Genomic DNA, 24,483 nt, shown 5'->3' with positions numbered 1-24,483 from the left:
TTCAATCATGATGTTCCAGAGTCACATACTGTAGCAGGAGAAACTGAGGATGTTTTTTTTTACAGCTAACTGGGGAAGTTTTTATATGCAAATTCAGTGTGAAGTCAGTGTCTGAGTTCAGCCAGGTACTGTGTTTCATGTTCCACCGTGGTACATAACAGGGAAACAAAAATGCTGACTAGACGAGTAAAGTTTTAAAAATGCAGAACGTGTGTAGTCAAATGTGTTGTTGTTTCCTGGTGGTGACCTCTGACCCAGTGTGTGATATTATTATAGATGGTGATCTCTGGTCCAGTGTGTGATATTATTATATATTATAGATGGTGATCTCTGGTCCAGTGTGTGATATTATTATATATTATAGATGGTGATCTCTGGTCCAGTGTGTGATATTATTATAGATGGTGATCTCTGGTCCAGTGTGTGATATTATTATAGATGGTGATCTCTGGCCCAGTGTGTGATATTATTATATATTATAGATGGTGATCTCTGGTCCAGTGTGTGATATTATTATAGATTGTGATCTCTGGTCCAGTGTGTGATATTATTATATATTATAGATGGTGATCTCTGGTCCAGTTTGTGATATTATTATATATTATAGATGGTGATCTCTGGTCCAGTGTGTGATATTATTATAGATGGTGATCTCTGGCCCAGTGTGTGATATTATTATATATTATAGATGGTGATCTCTGGCCCAGTGTGTGATATTATTATATATTATAGATGGTGATCTCTGGCCCAGTGTGTGATATTATTATAGATGGTGATCTCTGGCCCAGTGTGTGATATTATTATAGATGGTGATCTCTGGTCCAGTGTGTGATATTATTATATATTATAGATGGTGATCTCTGACCCAGTGTGTGATATTATTATAGATGGTGATCTCTGGCCCAGTGTGTGATATTATTATAGATGGTGATCTCTGGCCCAGTGTGTGATATTATTATATATTATAGATGGTGATCTCTGGTCCAGTGTGTGATATTATTATATATTATAGATGGTGATCTCTGACCCAGTGTGTGATATTATTATAGATGGTGATCTCTGGCCCAGTGTGTGATATTATTATAGATGGTGATCTCTGGCCCAGTGTGTGATATTATTATAGATGGTGATCTCTGGCCCAGTGTATGATATATTATAGATGGTGATCTCTGGTCCAGTGTGTGATATTATTATATATTATAGATGGTGATCTCTGGTCCAGTGTGTGATATTATTATAGATGGTGATCTCTGGTCCAGTGTGTGATATTATTATATATTATAGATGGTGATCTCTGGTCCAGTGTGTGATATTATTATAGATTGTGATCTCTGGTCCAGTGTGTGATATTATTATATATTATAGATGGTGATCTCTGGTCCAGTGTGTGATATTATTATAGATGGTGATCTCTGGTCCAGTGTGTGATATTATTATATATTATAGATGGTGATCTCTGGTCCAGTGTGTGATATTATTATATATTATAGATGGTGATCTCTGGTCCAGTGTGTGATATTATTATATATTATAGATGGTGATCTCTGGTCCAGTGTGTGATATTATTATATATTATAGATGGTGATCTCTGGTCCAGTGTGTGATATTATTATATATTATAGATGGTGATCTCTGGCCCAGTGTGTGATATTATATATTATAGATGAGTCTCTGGTCCAGTGTGTGATATTATATATTATAGATGAATCTCTGGTCCAGTGTGTGATATTATAGATGGTGATATCTGGTCCCCATCCCTTAACGACTGTTGAGGTGAACATCAGCGAGCTGCCGCCTGACGAGATCTACATCGCGTCTTAAAGTAAGTACTGCTTAGTTCCTATCATCAGTCTTGGATATCAGTGGGTCCTGGGCAGGGGTATTCAACTCTGACCCTGCTATGTCTGGAGCCTGCTGCTCTTCTGGTCTATCAGTCCCTGATTAGAGGGGAACAATATAAAAATGCAGAGGAACTGGCTTCGAGGTCCAGAGTTGAGTTTGAAGGTTCTAGCATGACACTAGGTTAAAAACCAAAACATGCACCCAGGTGGGGCCCCGGGACAGAGTTTGGGAAACACTGTTCTAGAGTAAAGGCTATCGTCTTTGCTGGTCATCTGTTACTTATTAGAAAATGTATTATGTTAGGAACATCTATTTCATTACTCATCAGTGGAGGAGAGAAGATTATCAAGTGAATGTTCTGCTTTAACACGTTCTGCTTTAACACGTTCTGCTATAACATGTTCTGCTTTAACATGTTCTGCTTTAACATGTTCTGCTATAACATGTTCTGCTTTAACATGTTCTGCTTTAACATGTTCTGCTATAACATGTTCTGCTTTAACATGTTCTGCTTTAACATGTTCTGCTTTAACATGTTCTGCTTTAACATGTTCTGCTTTAACATGGTTAAACATGTTCTGCTTTAACATGTTCTGCCTTAACATGTTCTGCCTTAACATGTTCTGCTTTAACATGTTCTGCTTTAACATGTTCTGCTTTAACATGTTCTGCTTTAACATGGTTAAACATGTTGTGCTTTAACATGTTCTGCCTTAACATGTTCTGCTTTAACATGTTCTGCTTTAACATGTTCTGCCTTAACATGTTCTGCTCTAACATGTTCTGCCTTAACATGTTCTGCCCTAACATGTTCTGCCTTAACATGTTCTGCTTTAACATGTTCTGCTTTAACATGGTTAAACATGTTCTGCTTTAACATGTTCTGCTTTAACATGTTCTGCTCTAACACGTTCTGCTCTAACATGTTCTGCCTTAACATGTTCTGCCCTAACATGTTCTGCCTTAACATGTTCTGCTTTAACATGTTCTGCTTTAACATGGTTAAACATGTTCTGCTTTAACATGTTCTGCTTTAACATGTTCTGCTTTAACATGGTTAAACATGTTCTGCGTTAACATGTTCTGCTTTAACATGTTCTGCTTTAACACGTTCTGCTCTAACATGTTCTGCTTTAACATGGTTAAACATGTTCTGCTTTAACATGTTCTGCTCTAACATGTTCTGCTTTAACATGGTTAAACATGTTCTGCTTTAACACGTTCTGCTCTAACATGTTCTGCTTTAACATGGTTAAACATGTTCTGCTTTAACACGTTCTGCTCTAACATGTTCTGCTTTAACATGGTTAAACATGTTCTGCTTTAACATGTTCTGCTTTAACATGTTCTGCTTTAACATGTTCTGCTTTAACCCTCAGTTGAACCAACACGGTAAAGACGTATTATCCTGCGGACATTGTATCAGAATTGTGATTGATATTTTACCTTTGATTTTTAACACTGATAGCTACGGTCAAATCAACTATTATCAGATGGAACAATACAAAAACGTCTTATTCTGCTGGCGGTCATTCGCACCTATAATGAATCAATTAGGACTACTGTGAATTAGCACCCCCCGGTGGATAGAAAGGATATTTCTAAACATTGTCGGGCCTTTTCCAATGACCTTTGTTTAATGATGTTAATATTATTTTGTTGTATTTATCTGAAAACTAGGTAACGGTCACTGAATTAGTTATTTTTGTGTGTGTTTTATTCCCAATGTCATTTGGATGGCAAATGCTGCATTTTATTGCCTGTAAAAATAGTTGACCTGTTACCAAGCGGTAGATCCTAGAGCGACGGAAATGTTACACTGAAGGACATTTAAAGATAGACACTAAACAAGCTCTGTGCTGCGCTTAATGTGGATTCATAAATGTTTGACTAGATATAGACTTGCTGCTTCTTCTTGCCTCAACATCTAAATCTTGTCATTGTCTCAGTCTGAGGTGTCAGTCCGAAAAGATCAACATGAACAGACTATCTTCCAAGGCACTGAGTCAATATCCAAACACCCGGGTTCAAAGGTTGCATCTCAAATAGTACCTTATTCCCTATGCTACCTGGACATACTGATGCGTTTATCACCTCAGGACTGTTGCCTTTAAATAGCTAGTGAGATCATGCCAGCAGCTACACGATAAAGTACAGTCGTGACCAAAAGTTTTGAGAATGACACAAATACTAATTTCCACAAAGTTTGCTGCTTCAGTGTTTTTAGATATTTTTTGTCAGATGTTACTATGGATACTGAAGTATAATTACAAGCATTTACTTCAGTGTCAAAGGCTTTTCTTGAAAATTACATGAAGTTGATGCAAAGAGTCAATATTTGCAGTGTTGACCCTTTTTCAAGACCTCTGCAATGCGCCCTGGCATGCTGTCAATTAACTTCTGGGCCACATCCTGACTGATGGCAGCCCATTCTTGCATAATCAATGCTTGGAGTTTGTCAGAATTTGTGGGTTTTTGTTTGTCCACCTGCCTCTTGAGGATTGACCACAAGTTCTCAATGGGATTAAGGTCTGGGGAGTTTCCTGGCCATGGACCCAGAATATCGATGTTTTGTTCCCCGAGCCACTTAGTTATCACTTTTGCCTTATGGCAAGGTGCTCCATCATGCTGGAAAAGGCATTGTTCGTCACCAAACTGTTCCTGGATGGTTGGGAGAAGTTTCTCTCGGAGGATGTGTTGGTACCATTCTTTGTTCATGGCTGTGTTCTTAGGCAAAATTGTGAGTGAGCCCACTCCCTTGGCTGAGAAGCAACCCCACACATGAATGGTCTCAGGATGCTTTACTGTTGGCATGACACAGGACTGATGGTAGCGCTCACCTTGTCTTCTCCGGACAAGCTTTTTTCCGGATGCCCCAAACAATCAGAAAGGGGATTCATCAGAGAAAATGACTTTACCCCAGTCCTCAGCAGTCCAATCCATGTACCGTTTGCAGAATATCAGTCTGTCCCTGATGTGTTTCCTGGAGAGAAGTGGCTTATTTGCTGCCCTTCTTGACACCAGGCCATCCTTCAAAAGTCTTTGCCTCAATGTGCGTGCAGATGCACTCACACCTGCCTGTTGCCGTACTTGAGCAAGCTCTGTACTGGTGGTTCCCCGATTCCGCAGCTGAATCAACTTTAGGAGACAGTCCTGGCGCTTGCTGGACTTTCTTGGGCGCCCTGAAGCCTTCTTAACAACAATTGAACCGCTCTCCTTGAAGTTCTTGATGATCGGATAAATGGTTGATTTAGGTGCAATCTTACTGGCAGCAATATCCTTGCCTGTGAAGCCCTTTTAGTGCAAAGCAATGATGACGGCACGTGTTTCCTTGCAGGTAACCATGGTTGACAGAGGAAGAACAAGGATTCCAAGCACCACCCTCCTTTTGAAGCTTCCAGTCTGTTATTCGAACTCAATCAGCATGACAGAGTGATCTCCAACCTTGTCCTCGTCAACACTCACACTTGTGTTAACGAGAGAATCACTGACATGTCGTCAGTCCTTTTGTGGCAGGGCTGAAATGCAGTGTTTTTTGGATTCAGTTGATTTGCATGGCAAAGAGGGACCTTGCAATTAATTGCAATTCATCTGATCACTCTTCATAACATTCTGGAGTATAATGCCAGCAGCATACCACCCTGCATACCACTGCTGGTTTGCTTCTGAAGCTAAGCAGGGTTGTTCCTGGATAGTTCCTGGGTGGGAGACCAGATGCTGCTGGAAGTGGTGTTGGAGGGCCAGTAGGAGGCACTCCTTCCTCTGGTCTAAAAAAAAATATATATATATCCTAATTCCCACTGCCCTGTGTAGGGTGCTGTCTTTCAGATGGGACGTTAAACGGGTGTCCTGACTCTCTGAGGTCATTAAAGATCCCATGGCACTTACCCTAAGAGTAGGGGAGTTAACCCCGGTGTCCTGACTCTCTGAGGTCATTAAAGATCCCATGGCACTTATTGTAAGAGTAGGGGTGTTAACCCCGGTGTCCTGGCTAAATTCCCAATCTGGCCCTTGAACCATCACGGTCACCTAATAATCCCCAGTTTACAATTGTCTCATTCATCCCCCTCCTCTCCCCTGTAACTATTCCCCAGGTTGTTGCTGTAAATGAGAATGTGTTCTCAGTCAACTTACCTGGTGAAATAAATATACACATTTCCATCATACAAACTGAGGCAGCAGACTTTATGAAAATTAATACTTGTGTAATTCTCAAAACTTCTGGCCACGACTGAACAGTAGCTCTTAGTCTAAAGCAGAAACCTACCCAGACCAATTATCTGTCAGAACAGTGTGTTATAGCGACCAACCGCTGTCATTTTCTCCCGTTTCTAAATGTACAAATCGGTTTGCAAATTATGACAGGTATTCTGTTCAGAGGTGCTAGCACTTCTTTTGGCAGAATCTTGACAATCCTACAGGGCTGTCTATGCCTCATCATAGCTAACCTATATAAGTAATGGGAAAAGCTAAATAATTTAATATAAAATGTACTAAGCTTGAGGTATTGAACTAACTAGCTTTGGACACTCCGGCTTGATTTGGAGAGTCTACATCTTTGAGTTAACAAATATATTTAGGGAGTCACAGTTGATCAGCCAATAGTCTTAAATACTGTCATCAATGGTCTCCTAGTCTAAATCTACTTGCTGAGTCAGTTGATCTCTTCTATTCTGGATTGTAAAAATGTTTAAAAAATAATAATAAATCAGACCAGTGTTTGTGAAACAGGAAGCAAGACCGGTCAGGAAGTCAACAGGATAAGAGTGCACTCGACAGGAAGTGGGGAGGGATAGCTTAGATTGAGTCCCAAATGGCTCCTTATATAGCCCATAGGGTTCTGTTCTAAAATAGTGCACTATACGGAATAGGGTGCTATTTGGGACACGGACAAGAGGTTATGGGCACAAGTGGGGAAACGATTGTTGGAAAATGACCAGGAACAATAACATTAGCGGACACTCAAAAGTTAAGACACAATGGATTTATGGACAAATAGCAAAAAATAGTCTGTTTTATTTGCAACGTATTCCAAGTTATAAACACGTCAGGCAGTGGTTCTTACACATCACCATTTAGGACATATGAATCGATCTTCCTGACAATCAATCACCCCAGAACTAAGGACATGAATAAAAAAGCACCCTTCACGTATCACCCAGTTACGCCCGCCCAATCACGTAAATCAAGAAAACATGGAAAACAATCATGATCATTGTTGTTGTTTTTCTTCTTCAACAAACACAACTGTAGCAGACCACCGTTTGAATGTCATGGAATTACAACCGACCATTCATTTTGAAAAAGGGGCTAAAGTATATGGACGTCCCAAATGGCACCCTTTTCCCTTTATAGTGCACTTCTTTTGATCAGAGCCCATTGGGTTCTGGACAAAGGTCGTGCACTACATAGGGAATAGGGTGCCATTTGACATGAGCACAACATAATGTCACATACAGGTGTTAAACTGGCTCGCTGCAAGGCAATATATGAACCTCTGATCGTCTCTTTAGAAAACCATTTACAAGAGATAAATAAATCATTCCCAAAATAGTATTTCCCCCTCCCCAAAAAATCATGGTTTTAAGAATAAATCAGATTATATATTTATGATAAAAGTTTAATACCAGTCTAACTAATATTTCGACCTCATTCATTCACTTTGAGTGAGTGGAATACTGCAAGTTCTTCTTAAAGTAGACATCTGAGAATAGAATGTAGACAGAGGCTGTCCTAAATGGATCCCTCTAGTGCACTACTTTATACTACAGCCCTATGGTTCCTAGTCAAAAGGTAGCGCAGTAAACAGGGAGCCATTTGGATCTTTTAAGATCTGGTGACACAGAAAAAAAACACACAAAAAGCAAGTCTGAGGTCTCCAAATCCACGTAATCAACCTTTAGGTTTAAGACATCACGTTGAAGCAAACCACGTGTCAAATTCATTTCACGGAGGGCCGAGTGTCTGCGGGTTTTCACTCCTCCCTTGTACTTGATTGATGAATTAAGGTCACTGATTAGTTAGGAACTCCACTCACCTGGTTGTCTAGGTCTCAGTAAGGAACTCTCCTCACCTGGTTGTCTAGGTCTCGGTAAGGAACTCCCCTCACCTGGTTGTCTAGGTCTCAGTAAGGAACTCCCCTCACCTGGTTGTCTAGGTCTCAGTAAGGAACTCTCCTCACCTGGTTGTCTAGGTCTTAGTAAGGAACTCTCCTCACCTGGTTGTCTAGGTCTTAGTAAGGAACTCTCCTCACCTGGTTGTCTAGGTCTTAGTAAGGAACTCCCCTCACCTGGTTGTCTAGGTCTCAGTAAGGAACTCCCCTCACCTGGTTGTCTAGGTCTCAGTAAGGAACTCCCCTCACCTGGTTGTCTAGGTCTCAGTAAGGAACTGCCCTCACCTGGTTGTCTAGGTCTTAGTAAGGAACTCTCCTCACCTGGTTGTCTAGGTCTTAGTAAGGAACTCCCCTCACCTGGTTGTCTAGGTCTCAGTAAGGAACTCCTCTCACCTGGTTGTCTAGGTCTCAGTAAGGAACTCCCCTCACCTGGTTGTCTAGGTCTCAGTAAGGAACTCCTCTCACCTGGTTGTCTAGGTCTTAGTAAGGAACTCCCCTCACCTGGTTGTCTAGGTCTTAGTAAGGAACTCCCCTCACCTGGTTGTCTAGGTCTTATTAAGGAACTCCCCTCACCTGGTTGTCTAGGTCTCATTAAGGAACTCCTCTCACCTGGTTGTCTAGGTCTCAGTAAGGAACTCCCCTCACCTGGTTGTCTAGGTCTCAGTAAGGAACTCCCCTCACCTGGTTGTCTAGGTCTCAGTAAGGAACTCTCCTCACCTGGTTGTCTAGGTCTTAGTACGGAACTCCCCTCACCTGGTTGTCTAGGTCTCAGTAAGGAACTCCCCTCACCTGGTTGTCTAGGTCTTAGTAAGGAACTCCCCTCACCTGGTTGTCTAGGTCTTATTAAGGAACTCCCCTCACCTGGTTGTCTAGGTCTCAGTAAGGAACTCCCCTCACCTGGTTGTCTAGGTCTCAGTAAGGAACTCTCCTCACCTGGTTGTCTAGGTCTCAGTAAGGAACTCCCCTCACCTGGTTGTCTAGGTCTCAGTAAGGAACTCTCCTCACCTGGTTGTCTAGGTCTCAGTAAGGAACTCCCCTCACCTGGTTGTCTAGGTCTCAGTAAGGAACTCTCCTCACCTGGTTGTCTAGGTCTCAGTAAGGAACTCTCCTCACCTGGTTGTCTAGGTCTTATTAAGGAACTCCCCTCACCTGGTTGTCTAGGTCTCAGTAAGGAACTCCCCTCACCTGGTTGTCTAGGTCTCAGTAAGGAACTCCTCTCACCTGGTTGTCTAGGTCTTAATTAAAATAATAAAAAATCAGCAGACACTAAGCCCTCCATGGAATGAGTTCGACACCCCTACCATAAAGCGTTCCAGCTCTAGCAGGAGAACAACCAAGCATTAAATGGTTTGTAATGTCAGTGAGACGTTCTGTGGTTTCACTGCCTGGGTGTCGCCCTGTGTCACACTGTGCCTCACTCTATCACATATCCCTTCCCTCACCTGTCTGTTTAGCTTCAGCTCCTTCATGTTAGCTTGTTTTTGTTTTCTTTGGTTTGAGAAGGTGTTCCTCTCTGTCGAGTCTGTCTTCGATAACATTCGCAATAAGTCCTGTTCAAACCTCTCAGCTCCAGCTGACGTCGTACTTTGTCCAGCCCTCAGGTGGGGTCAAGAAGACCCGTCGTCCACGGGACAGGAAGCTGACCACACCCCTGTAACCCGCACGGGGAACCCCCGATTTCAAGTCATCCATCACCCCTAAGTTACGGGCCAGAACCTTAAAATTGTCTCGGCTGGAATATTGCACCCGGTACGGACCAGTTCCCGTCAAACCACCCCCTTGTTGTAGCTCCTCCACCTTAATCAGAGGGGCGCTGTAAACCTGCTTCACAAAGTCCACGTCAAAGTTCTCCTTCATCAAGTAAGACAGATCCTGTTTGGTGAAAGGCACAAAGTCAGTGTTGAGTTTAATATAACGCAGATACTGGTCAAAGAACTGACCCAAGCTGACACCCTTGCGTCCGAAGGTCATAGTTCTGGAGATCTCTGGGCGGATGCAGGAGCGCTCTTTACGCTGCTCGGGGTGACGCATCCAGTCGTCCCAGAAGGCTGTGGGCCACTTGGGTTCTAGTTCTGCCCAGATGTCCTTCAGCAGCATCCAGCCCAGCCCAGGGAAGAAGTCTGTCCTGTAGAGGAGGTCCGCCTTCCCAGGGTCCACCAGGCCCTCCCGGCCATTGTCGTTCCAGGCAGACGCACACCACAGGGTGGGGTCAGAGGTCAAGATGGGGTGGAGGGCACGGAAGTACTCAAAGAAGTCTGGGGCAACCTTGGAGAGAGAGTCATCTGATTAGTAAACTGTGTTACAGTGACAAATTAGTAGGCTCTCCTGACAGTGATAAGAAACAATCATTAAAATCAGTATATACAGTAGACTTCATTACTAGTTATGATCACTGAAAACTACTAGCCTGAACCCAGATCTGTTTGTGCTGCATGTCATGCCTAACATAACGAGTTGGCAAAAGAACAGAAACAGACTGGCACCCAGGCTATATTACAAAAAAAGAGACCAGAAACAGACTGGCACCCAGGCTATATTACAAAAAAAGAGACCAGAAACAGACTGGCACCCAGGCTATATTACAAAAAAAAGAGACCAGAAACAGACTGGCACCCAGGCTAGAAAATGGCCTCTGCTGTATGAATCTATGCAAAACAAGCAAAGGACCAAAATAAAAACGTGAGCAGGCCTGATAAAAACACCCATATGGGCCTCAAGGAATGACCAGTCAAATGTTTGGCCTGATTAATACAATGCCAAATGGTATGTCAACACAAAATGACTTGCCAAAAACAAAAACATGTCTTTGTCAGCATCTACAGGAACAGTTACATAAGTGGACACAGTTCCCAGTAACGGTTCGCCCTCCCTCTCTCTCTCTGGGGAGGGTGTGGGGGGAAAGTTTAGCCTAAAAGCTTTAAACTGGTGACTCAGGACAGTTCTGTTGTTTTAGCCATTTCCTGTAACTCTCATTACACCTCTGGTGCAGAATTCTGTCTGACGTTTTTTTTCCCCCAGACCATTTGTTCACCCAGCTGGCTGTTTCACTTCGTCTGCTACTCAAATGGCACCCTATTCCCTATATAGTGCACTACTTTTGATCAGAGCCCTATGGACCCACAAGGTGCCATTTGAGACACACACTTGGTCTGATTTGATGGGGGACAGAACGAACCGAGCAGGATTTAGGGATCCTTCCCATCACCCCTCTCTGCTAGGTGCCAACGTTGGTCAATCCACTAATCAGTTAAATGTGCTAATCTGGGAAGGTCAACCAGGATTACAGCTGTCCACTGAATTAGGCACATTGATTAAGACCTGTTCTGCCCCCCGACTCCTCCCCCTCGGTTCTGCCCCCTGACTCCTCCCCTCTGGCACTGTTGGTAGAGCAAGATCATGGGTTCGATTCCCACTGGGAATACAAAACATTAATGCAGGACTGTACGTCGTTTTGGACGGAAGCATTTGCTGAATGGCATAGCCTATATACTAATGTTTAGGGGAGTGATTTACAAATGATTGACTGAAAATTCCTTGGGTCTTCACAATGTTTACATACCCTACATTATTCATCTCATATGTATATACTGTACTCTATATCATCTACTGCATCTTTATATAATACATGTATCACTAGCCACTTTAACTATGCCACTTTGTTTACATACTCATCTCATATGTATATACTGCACTCAATACCATCTACTGCATCTTGCCTATGCCGCTCTGTACCATCACTCATTCATATATCTTTATGTACATATTCTTTATCCCTTTTACACTTGTGTCTATAAGGTAGTAGTTGTGGAATTGTTAGTTAGATTACTTGTTCGTTATTACTGCATTGTCGGAACTAGAAGCACAAGCATTTCGCCACACTCGCATTAACATCTGCTAACCATGTGTATGTGACAAATAAAATTTGATTTGAACACAGTGAAAGATCCCAAGTGGCAGTGTAACCACTGGTCACAATAGACTAGTAATTAGACTATCAATATCAATAGGCTAGATCAATAGGCTAGAGCCAAGCCAAAATGCTGGCTACAAAATGTTAAATGTTTCAGTGAGGAAAGCTCTGTTTTAGGTATCAAATTAAATGTGTTCTGTGTAAATGAACATTATAGGATCCACTTTCATCATCATGATGATTCCATATTTAAATGTGAGACAGATTTTAAATACACTGAAATATATATATATATATATATTAACACATGTAAAGTGTTAGTGTTTCATGAGATATCAGATCCCAGAAATGTTCCATACACACAAAATACATTTTCTCAAAAAATGTTGGGCACAAATTTTATTAAATCTGTTTGTGAGCATTTCTCCTTTGCCAAAATAATCCATCTACCTGACAGGTGTGGCATATCAATAAACTGATTAAACAGAATGGTCATTACACAGGTGCACCTTGTGCCGAGGACAATAAAAGGCCACTCTAAAATGTGCAGTTTTGTTACACAACATAATGCTACAGATGTCTCAAGTTGAAGGAGGGTGCAATTGGCATGCTGACTGCAGGAATGTCCACCATAGCTATTTCCAGAGAATTGAATGTTCATTTCTCTACTACAAGCCACCACCAACGTTGTTTTAGAGAACACGGCAGTACGTCCAACGGGCCTCACAACCACAGACCACGTGTTACCACGCCAGCCCAGGACATCCACATCCAGCTTCTTCACCTGCAGGATTGTCTGAGACCAGCCACCCAGACAGCTGATGAAACTGTGGATTTGCACAACCTAATCATTTCTGCACAAAATGTCAGAAACCGTCTCAGGGAAGCTCATCTGCGTGCTCATCGTCCTCACCAGGGTCTTGACCTGACTGCAGTTCTGCATCGTAACGGACTTCAGTGGGTAAATGCCCACCTTTGAAAGTTACTGGCACACGGGAGACGTGTGCTCTTCACGGGTGAACAACGGCACAGGGCAGACGGCGCTTAAATGTTTTGCTGCAGGCCACGGGGTCGTTGGTGACCTTAGAAGAAGTTATTGTGTTTGTCTGCCTATCGCTCAGCTCTGTGTTTTAGGACGTCCTTCTGGCGACATTTTCCACGTGATTCTACATGTAAAAATCGGTGCGGACTTGGTTCGCAAATATGTTCAGAGGTGCTAAGTACTCTCGGCCAGCAAACGCTACTGGTGTCTAAGCGCTTAAACCAACTGCAAACCATTATGCCAGGGATGGAGAGAGCAACTGCAAACCATTATGTCCGGGATGGAGAGAGCAACTGCTAACCATTATGCCCGGGATGGAGAGAGCAAATGCTAACCATTATGCCCGGGATGGAGAGAGCAACTGCTAACCATTATGCCTGGGATGGAGAGAGCAACTGCTAACCATTATGCCCGGGATGGAGAGAGCAACTGCTAACCATTATGCCCGGGATGGAGAGAGGAACTACAAACCATTAAACCATCATTAAAGGCAGCAATAGATAAATCAGCTACTTATACAAAAGCCTCGTGCAAGTCACTAAAAAGTCTTGATGCTTCACATCAATGCCTTGGGTGCCAAGCAGGGATTTCAGTTCATTTCACCGACTGAATTAATCTTCTATTGAACGTCATGCAAATCACCAGCAACTCAGACACTTCTAATCAACGCTGTCAACACATACAGACTGAGGTGCATTTTAAATCCATTCCTCAATTACAGTGCATGCAGACAGTGGTGTGTGGATTTCAGTTACTGATCACTTACCTCCAAGTCATCTTCCACGATCACCACGGTGGAGTGAGAGAGTGTGTTGAACACCTGGTTGAGGGCCCAGCGGTAGTGTCTGGCAATCTTATAGTAACCCTGGAACTTCCTGTGCTCCGGCCGTACCCGGATGTCCGAGAGGTCTGGTTGGCTAATGTGGGTCACCTGACTGCCATATGAGCCAATCACTTGGGCAGTCTCAGCATGGCCACAGTCCTGGCTAACTATGATTGGGTAGAGTTCTGCAGAGGGGCGGTATTGGATCAACTTGTCAAGACTCCTTTTCACGGTCACCCTGTCACAGGCGATGACCAATATGGGAATGACAACTTGTGGGCTGATGACAGTAACATCCAATTTGGTGTAGTCGGTCAGCTCTTTTATTTCATTGTCCAGTTGTGTGTCTACTTTAGGGTCTCGGACTGCTGTAATGATCAATTCCGGTGTATTTTCCTCTTGACTTTGGTCCTTGTTCTCTGAATCGTCCTTTGGAGGTACTGCAGACAACTGTGGCGGAGGTTTGTGTTCCTCCTCTTTATTTTCTACCTTCCCTCCATCCGTCTGTCGTTTTCCCATCCCTCTCCTCTTCTCCCACAGTGACCTGTGACTCTGAATCTGTTTCAGAAGTTCCTTCTGGGTCTCGAGTTCCGATTCTACCTCTTCGGCCAATCGGATCACCTCGCCTGCCAGATTAGTCCCACCCCCTTTTATTTTGGCCACGCCCCACTCTTCCCGCCCTCCTGGTTCAGCCCCGCCCCCTTCCCCAAAGCGACCAATGGGAGTTCGTCCCCAAAGGAACAGGAGAAGCAAGCCATTGCAGGCGACGAATAGGAAAGCTCCACACAAGATAAGGGAGCCTCTCTTGCGAACCATGGCCCAATGACATCAGAGGATGGACTACAGAGAGGAAAAGAAAACAGTTGAGGTGGGACAGTGTTGAAGTGACAAACAGCCAATAGGGTCCAAACAAAAACACAAAGATGAGAAAGAAAAAAAAACGTTGTCCAATAGGGGTGGAGAGAACTGACGTCCAATCATAAGATCCTTACTTCTCATCCAATCATTGTGTGATCAATAACACGACAGGAGAACGATCCAGAACCTCTATTGCTGGACGGAGACGGAGACGTGCTTTGTTGTTATCCGCTTGGCTGTTCTCCATGAAATAGAGGAACAAGAGAGTGAGTTGGCTCAAGGGGAAATGGAGAAAAACAGGAAAGTTAAAAAAAATTAAATAAAAATGAGGAGAGAGGTGATAAGATAAAAAGGAAGACATAGGGGTCACATTGGGGTGGAAGGGCTGAGAGTCCTTGCCGTTATCCCTCGGACATCACCCTGAAAAAGGGAGGGAGAGAGAAAAATACATTTCAATTGACATGTTTTTTCACATCAGTGAAACAGTCTGAAATGAACAAACACCATATGATCACAAAACACACAGTAGTCCCCTTATAGAATACAACTAGTTTATATTATCTACAAGTTATCAATCAGCCCGAGTATCGCAGAGGAACAGGACCTATCAGCCCGAGTATCGCAGAGGAACAGGACGTTTCAACCCGAGTATCGCAGAGGAACAGGACCTATCAGCCCGAGTATCGCAGAGGAACAGGACCTATCAGCCCGAGTATCGCAGAGGAACAGGACCTATCAGCCCGAGTATCGCAGAGGAACAGGACCTATCAGCCCGAGTATCGCAGAGGAACAGGACCTATCAGCCCGAGTATCGCAGAGGAACAGGACCTATCAGCCCGAGTATCGCAGAGGAACAGGACCTATCAGCCCGAGTATCGCAGAGGAACAGGACCTATCAGCCAGAGTATCGCAGAGGAACAGGACATTTCATGTGTGTGGTTTTAAAACCCCACTGTAAAGTGCAGAAGCATAATGCCAATGCCATCCATATACTATTCAATGGAGATGTTTTTTTAAAGCTTGTTGGCTAGACAGTAACCCAAGGGACCCTATGTGCTATATCCAAATGATTTAATTCACCCAGCCAGCTCCACAGGGAGTCTCTGAGATAACACATGTATACCAGCCAGCATCCACAGGCAGTCTTTCTGAGGAGCTCGATACCACACTCCAACCGAACACGGCCCTAAATGGATATCACCTTTTTGTCTCTTTGTTGATGGAAACAAACACAGCACAACAGCACTCGCAGGTTCAGCCTTCAGGGAAACACACTGTCAGGGTATTATCCCAAATGGCATCCTAGTCCCTATATGGTGCACAACTATTGATCAGAACCCGGTGGTCCCTTACGGAACCCAGTCCAAAGTAGTGCACTGTATAGGGAATAGGGTTCTATAGGGCCTTGGTCTAAAGTAGTGCACTGTATAGGGAATAGGTTGCCATCTGGGACTCACTGTAGGACCTCTGGTGATGGTTCACCACCAGCAGGTTTCTCCAGATAAGGAGCATCAACTTTGATGGGTGTGGGGGGGCCACACAAAAAACTAATGAGGGGCAGCCATGGCTCGCGGGTCTGTGTACCTATAACAGTATAACTTTAGACCGTCCCCTCGCCCATACCCGGGCGCGAACCAGGGACCCTCTGCACACATCAACAACAGTCACCCCCGAAGCATCGTTACCCATCGCTCCACAAAAGCCGCGGCCCTTGCAGAGCAAAGGGGAACTCCTACTTCAAGGTCTCAGAGCAAGTGACGTCACCGATTGAAACGCTATTTAGCGCGAACACCGCTAACTAGCTAGCCATTTCACATCCGTTACATCAGCACCACCGCTAACTAAGCTAGCCATTTCACATCCGTTACATCAGCACCACCGCTAACTAGCTAGCCATTTCACATCCGTTACATCAGCACCACCGCTAACTAAGCTAACCATTTCACATCCATTACATCAGTACCACCGCTAACTAGCTAGCCATTTCACATCCGTTACATCAGCACCACCGCTAACTAAGCTAGCCATTTCACATCCGTTACATCAGTACCACCGCTAACTAGCTAGCCATTTCACATCCGTTACATCAGCACCACCGCTAACTAAGCTAGCCATTTCACATCCGTTACATCAGTACCACCGCTAACTAGCTAGCCATTTCACATCCGTTACATCAGCACCACCGCTAACTAAGCTAGCCATTTCACATCCGTTACATCAGTACCACCGCTAACTAGCTAGCCATTTCACATCCGTTACATCAGCACCACCGCTAACTAAGCTAGCCATTTCACATCCGTTACATCAGTACCACCGCTAACTAGCTAGCCATTTCACATCCGTTACATCAGCACCACCGCTAACTAAGCTAGCCATTTCACATCCGTTACATCAGTACCACCGCTAACTAGCTAGCCATTTCACATCCGTTACATCAGCACCACCGCTAACTAAGCTAGCCATTTCACATCCGTTACATCAGTACCACCGCTAACTAGCTAGCCATTTCACATCCGTTACATCAGCACCACCGCTAACTAAGCTAGCCATTTCACATCCGTTACATCAGTACCACCGCTAACTAAGCTAGCCGTTTCACATCCGTTACATCAGCACCACCGCTAACTAGCTAGCCATTTCACATCCGTTACATCAGTACCACCGCTAACTAGCTAGCCATTTCACATCCGTTACATCAGCACCACCGCTAACTAAGCTAGCCATTTCACATCCGTTACATCAGTACCACCGCTAACTAAGCTAGCCATTTCACATCCGTTACATCAGCACCACCGCTAACTAAGCTAGCCATTTCACATCCGTTACATCAGTACCACCGCTAACTAAGCTAGCCATTTCACATCCGTTACATCAGCACCACCGCTAACTAAGCTAGCCATTTCACATCCGTTACATCAGTACCACCGCTAACTAAGCTAGCCATTTCACATCCGTTACATCAGCACCACCGCTAACTAAGCTAGCCATTTCACATCCGTTACATCAGCACCACCGCTAACTAAGCTAGCCATTTCACATCCGTTACATACCCACATGCGCAGTCAGAGCCTTTTAATTCTACACATTTTGTCATGAGAGAACATTTTACAGTTTTAAAGCAACTTTGCTACAATTTTTTTTTTTTTAACATCCATTTCCCCATTTTAATTCTACTCATTTTGCCAAAGGGGAGAAACATTAGCAGTTTGTAATATCTGAGTGAGAGTGAACAAAATCAATGGGGGGGGTCCCCCCGGGCTATAATTCAATCATTATTACTACAAGTTTAGATAGCTGGCTAGACTCATTTACCAGTCCCAAAAAACATTTAGCTGACAGGGGCAAATTGAGTGACTGTCTATAGCCAGGTTTCCATCCAACCTTTATATGCAAGTAAGATATGTTGAATCACAGTGGTGCAACGGGCCTGACGGAAACAGCAACTCAGTTAACTTTCCAAAGGTCGACAAAACAAAATAAACTAGACATGGATCTTTGTGTCGGTAAAATGTATTATGGAAGAAATGGAGGTGAAAAGCTTGTATACGCAAATATTGATCAAATAATCAATCAGATGGAAGTAAAGTTGTAGTCACGCGATGACGCGTTGTTCTCCCACTATGCTGTTAACTCGTCAATTAGGCTCCAGATGAAATAAGTTAGGAACTTCACAGGGTGGAGAAACTACAAGGCGATGAGCTTGATGCTCCTTTCCAATAAATATTGATCGTCTTATTCTGGTGACATGATGATTGGCTCGGGGTTGACAAATAAAAAGTCTCTCTTTTGTCCATTATAATCTCATCGTGTAGGCTATACCCGCACTGTATCTGTGAGATGTTGGCTAGAGCGTACGTGCCAATACCACAGTGGGCAAATTCACTATATACAGCAACATGGTGTTGTGACAAAACCATCAGTGAAGGTGAAAATACGATGAAAACGTAACTTTAACTTTAAAAATATAAATTATTTTTATATATAAATAATTATAATTATATATAATTAATTATATATATATATATATTATTCGGTACATGGGGATATTACCTCGCACTGCGTTGTTAAACACAGTCTTCTATTTGGCAACAAGCCAATTTGATGGTGAGAAAATGTACATATTGTTTAAATGAGGATTTTAGAACAGTCCCATGAAAATCTGTTGCCAGTTGGATGGAAACCTAGTTGACATAAGAGAGAAGCTGCTGATGCACAACCACATGTGTATAAATGGCACCTGGAGCATTCTATTATTCTAACTAATCAACAAGAATAAGTTGAGACTGAGTTCCATCAAACAAAAAGCAGCCAGCCGGCCACCCGTTTCCCATCCCTGGTTCTATCATTATTATTCATGGCACACATCCCATTTTCTAACACTACCCTGCTGCTACCACCAAAGCCTTCATGCATCCTAAATGGTACCCTATATAATGAATACATGGACAAGGTAGTGCACTGAATACGGTTCAATTTGGGACACACTTAGACAAATTTCCCAAGGGGCATATTCGAGCAGGAAGCAGTTTCCTGCCCATGAATCCTCTTAACAAGGTACTAAACCTGCATACGGACAGACTGTTAGGGGACACCAGAGTTAGGGGACAGAGGGACCAGAGTTAGGGACCAGAGTTAGGGACCAGAGTTAGGGACCAGAGTTAGGGACCAGAGTTAGGGACCAGAGTTAGGGACCAGAGTTAGGGACCAGAGTTAGGGACCAGAGTTAGGGACCAGAGTTAGGGGACCAGAGTTAGGGGACAGAGTTAGGGGACAGAGTTAGGGGACAGAGTTAGGGGACAGAGTTAGGGGACAGAGTTAGGGGACAGAGTGACAGAACGTATACTATATCAGTAGACGTACTTGTCTGGGTGCATCTCAAGTCTTACGTAGCTTCGTCAATCCCTTTTCCTCGTCTCTCCTGGCTGACTAGGTCCATCCATGCATACCACACTGACTCGACTACCACACTGACTCGACTACCACACTGACTCGACTACCACACTGACTCGACTATTGTTTAGCCTACAATAAAAAATGTTTTAAAACTTCCATTCAGGACGACTGAATGTTTTCCTGTCTGAACAGTGTTCATACCAGATGGTACGATTAGGCTTATACCTAGAACACGTGTCACACACCCGGTACATATTAGCTCTCACAGTTGATATGTCTAGCTTTAAAAAGTAAAGGAACCCAGTCATAACACACATCTGACTTATTATCCTAGTTCAGTCAAACCTTATGAGTTATTACTTAGGCAACCCACTCTAATAAGTGGTTTGAGAGAAGAGCGTACCACACAAAGTCAATATGCTGACGAATTAAAGAGAGACTCAAGCTTTCCCCTCAGAGCTCACACAAACCTGGCACCTCTTCTTGGTTTTACAAACGTTGTAAATACTTGCGGAGTGAGCATTTCAACATCAACCCAAAAAAACATCCAGCCTTAAGAAGGCAAGCAGACCAAATAATATCCCAGCTTCATAACCAGCTCAGGGATCTAGCCTACAGCGTTTTCAATATCTGGACATCTTTCAATGACTGAAAATGTGTAGAAATAACAGTCAAATTCCATAATAATAGGCCTAGATATCACAGAAAACATGGGTGGAAATTCATGGTCAAATATCTACCAAATCTGTGCTAATAGTTTAACTATTTAGTGTATCTAAGAGAACCCTTTAAACAGGTCCAGGTCTTGACCACATCCTCACCTAACTAGCCTACATCCTGAAATGCCCTTCCGAACAGACAATACGGTCTATAGAGGGAAGACAGAAAGAAATGGGGGTTACAGATACTGAGAACACAATGTAGCAGCGAGACATGGAGCATAAGGGGTTCCAGACGCCATTTGGAAGGATGAGCCTCATGAGGCTTAGATAAGGGGATTGATTGAGTCCGGGTTGGGAGAAAGAGGTCACTGTATATCCTGACAGGAGACTTTCAACAGACGAGGTGTCTAAACCAATTACAGGTGATAATAAGAACAATAATCTTGTAAGCATGTCAATCAGACTAAGTATAAACTAGCTTCTCAGAGTTAATGTCCCAGTCTGGATGAGTAATGTGCAGCTGTAGCCTACAACTTTAACATTTGTCCTCCATGCTTTGTTCACAGTAAATACTAGGCTAACTAACTGATGCTTATACCCACTTTTTTTACTTTTCAGGAAATGTAGGCTGGAGAGTAGGGCTGGATATGCCAGGGACTTTATGATACGACATTATCACAAAAAAAAAAAATCTGTCGATACGATATGTATCGCGATTCTATATGTATCACGATTCTATATGTATCGCGATTCTATATGTATCGCGATTCTATTACTGTGATTTTATTGCAAGTCAATGTTCCAAACATATTGCTCACCATATGTCTGCTGCAGAGGGACTAGACAATGTTCCAAACATATTGCTCACCATATGTCTGCTGCAGAGGGACTAGACAATGTTCCAAACATATTGCTCACCATATGTCTGCTGCAGAGGGACTAGACAATGTTCCAAACATATTGCTCACCATATGTCTGCTGCAGAGGGACTAGACAATGTTCCAAACATATTGCTCACCATATGTCTGTCTGCTGCAGAGGGACTAGACAATGTTCCAAACATATTGCTCACCATATGGCTGTCTGCTGCAGAGGGACAAGACAATGTTCCAAACATATTGCTCACCATATGTCTGTCTGCTGCAGAGGGCCAAGACAATGTTCCAAACATATTGCTCACCGTATGTCTGCTGCAGAGGGACAAGACAATGTTCCAAACATATTGCTCACCATATGTCTGCTGCAGAGGGACAAGACAATGTTCCAAACATATTGCTCACCATATGTCTGCTGCAGAGGGACTAGACAATGTTCCAAACATATTGCTCACCATATGTCTGCTGCAGAGGGACTAGACAATGTTCCAAACATATTGCTCACCATATGTCTGCTGCAGAGGGACTAGACAATGTTCCAAACATATTGCTCACCATATGTCTGCTGCAGAGGGACTAGACAATGTTCCAAACATATTGCTCACCATATGTCTGCTGCAGAGGGACTAGACAATGTTCCAAACATATTGCTCACCATATGTCTGCTGCAGAGGGACAAGACAATGTTCCAAATATATTGCTCACCATATGTCTGTCTGCTGCAGAGGGACTAGACAATGTTCCAAACATATTGCTCACCATATGTCTGTCTGCTGCAGAGGGACTAGACAATGTTCCAAACATATTGCTCACCATATGTCTGTCTGCTGCAGAGGGACAAGACAATGTTCCAAACATATTGCTCACCATATGTCTGTCTGCTGCAGAGGGACAAGACAATGTTCCAAACATATTGCTCACCATATGTCTGTCTGCTGCAGAGGGACAAGACAATGTTCCAAACATATTGCTCACCATATGTCTGCTGCAGAGGGACTAGACAATGTTCCAAACATATTGCTCACCATATGTCTGCTGCAGAGGGACAAGACAATGTTCCAAACATATTGCTCACCATATGTCTGCTGCAGAGGGAAAACATGTTGATCAGTCATGGAAATAAAAGTGCTGAAAACAAATTGGCTCCCTATTTAAGAAGGGGGGTACTTTGGGATTTTGGCAATGAGGCACTTTATCTACTTCCCCAGCATAAAGGAGTTCACCTGACTCTGGGGAAGGTAGGACCTAGACACGGTAGGATTGCAACACTAAACAGCTGTAAGGTGAGAGAACAAGGGTATAAAGCATGGAGGGAAAAAGAAAGAGAAAGAGAGGAGGTACTGGGTGTTGGGGACAGAGGAGTAGACAGCATAGACTTATGGGTAGACAAACATCAAAGATGGAAATAAAACAGGGAGATGGCAATCATTTCACAATCTATGGAAGCATTGTAAGAGACACGTTACACATAAGCCAAAGAAGAAAAGGTTTGAAAGGAGGTGCCAAAAGGTATTGTTCGTCAGTACCTGAAACAGAGCAGTCTAGTTCTCCAGTGTCTCTTCAAACAAATGATCAGAAAGTTTAAAGGCAGGGGGAGGATGGGAATTAGGTGGGAGAAAAGAAAGGGGAGGGAATTGTTGCTCTCCCTCAAAAGGAACAGACCATTTGATACTCTAACCTCCTATGTAACATACTCGCCTTTCGTTCTCGCTCTCTGACACTTAAACCTGAGTGGTTAAAACACTGTAATTAGAAGTTCAACTGATTCAGTAGTCTTGCTGAAATTACTTTAATTGTTATTAATTGTTATTAAAGTAATTACGTGGAGGTGTCCTAGTCTAGAGAAGAGTATTCTACTAAACCAAACTTGGCTTCAGTATAATGATAAAGAAAAGTCAAGTCAGTCTCAATGCAACTTATGTCACTTCGCTACATTATAACTTGCCAGTCAAAGACGTGGCCAATTACAAAGCAACAACTTGGCAAAGGCCATTGCCAAACTAATGGAATATCAGAAAATACCTACAATAGTTCATGAATAATAACACAAACGTGACCAAATTACACAACTATTTCACAATAAAAAATAAATGTAAAAAACGAATGGCAAGCAATCTGGTGCTCCCACTGAGTAACGTGTGGAACTCGTAACGTTAGCTATGTGATTGATTGCATGACTGGGACAGCTAGCTATTCACTCTTATTGCAACCACAATGAATTAGAAATCTTTGGGAAATTGCAATACTTGAACATCTGCATATTGTTGATGCTAACTAGCTCACATTCTAGTAAGTCAGAAATCGAGTTTTTCAGAAAACAAATGCTGGTTAGTTAGTTCCATAACGAGCTGGGTACATCAAGTCGAATGTATTAAGTTAACTTCAGACAATTAACAGTTAACTACCTATCCAACTAAGCATGAGTACAATTTCCACGTCACCTTTTTGTCATTTCCCATGTGGGACGTGTTTGTCTGCTTTCTGGAAAGCAGCTTGAATATGATGACTGGTCTCCACTCTCACTTTTCTTCCTCTCCCGTTTTTCACACCGGTGTCAGTACCTCACTGCATGTCCAGTTCCCATTTTCCGCTCTATCACCCCTCACTACCTCGAATCCGCCATTTAGCTAGATGGGTTTTATTTTTATATCAACAAAATAATTCACCGAGATGAATTTGCGATGATGATAATCATCATCCTCTTCACCACTGCTCTTCTACCAATTCCGTCCAAGCCCGTGTCTGTTTCACTGGCTCTAGACGTTATTTTTCATTTAACACCAACCCCCGAATTGTACACTCTACTTCCGGATTGACTCATTAAGTAAGGCCAACCTCCGCAATCCTCCTCCTCCTCCCCTTTACAATTTCCCCTAGCAACAAAGTGCCCTGCCATCTATCTGTTTTTTTGCCATCTATCTGTTGTGTCTATGGTTAGTTAAATGCAATGTTCTGCTGAAACAAAACCCTGCGCGGTGTGCAATCATTTAGACCTTTTTATCTCCGCTCAAATTTGGCCCCAAGCCTGGATCCATTGATAAGAGTTGACAAGTCATATCATTACACTTCAAACAGAGATACTTAAACTTGTCCACTAAATAATGTAGCACTACTTACTGCCTGTTGATGGTGCTTACTCATAAACAATTCATCCTGAAATGTGATATCTTTTTAATGAAAGCTTTTTTATATATACATACATATATAGGATATAGCATGCCATCTTTTGATGACAGACACACAACAGTGGTATGTGAATAATGTAATATTTTACATTCATGCCTATGTGACTCGACCCCAAGCATGGGCCACCACCACATGTAGGGGTATGGTCACAACACCAGTATGGTTATTCCAGGGCCAACTATGTAGAACATGCAATGGTCACATTAAACCATTGTTATAGTTCATCTCTCAAATCTCTGTATGGTCAACTAATAAATCCATGAGATCCATGAAGTAAAGT

The 24,483-nt window shown here is 43.0% G+C and overlaps 1 protein-coding gene across 1 annotated transcript; it reads right to left on the bottom strand.

Moving 5' to 3' along the window:
- Positions 1-8,995: 8,995 nt before the first annotated feature.
- LOC109887254 (alpha-1,3-mannosyl-glycoprotein 2-beta-N-acetylglucosaminyltransferase-like) lies at positions 8,996-23,808 on the bottom strand. The gene is made up of 5 exons (XM_031789056.1): positions 23,459-23,808; positions 14,958-15,007; positions 14,722-14,823; positions 13,673-14,569; positions 8,996-10,219 (listed from the first exon to the last, which is right to left on the bottom strand). The coding sequence occupies exons 4-5, from the start codon at positions 14,543-14,545 to the stop codon at positions 9,518-9,520; spliced, it is 1,575 nt and encodes a 524-aa protein (XP_031644916.1). The 5' UTR covers positions 14,546-14,569; positions 14,722-14,823; positions 14,958-15,007; positions 23,459-23,808; the 3' UTR covers positions 8,996-9,517.
- Positions 23,809-24,483: the final 675 nt, after the last annotated feature.

The sequence above is a fragment of the Oncorhynchus kisutch genome, linkage group LG14 (assembly GCF_002021735.2).
Source record: "Oncorhynchus kisutch isolate 150728-3 linkage group LG14, Okis_V2, whole genome shotgun sequence".
NCBI lineage: Eukaryota > Metazoa > Chordata > Actinopteri > Salmoniformes > Salmonidae > Oncorhynchus > Oncorhynchus kisutch.
Note: the sequence above shows the minus strand (reverse complement) of the source record. Positions and strands in the feature narration are given on the sequence as shown.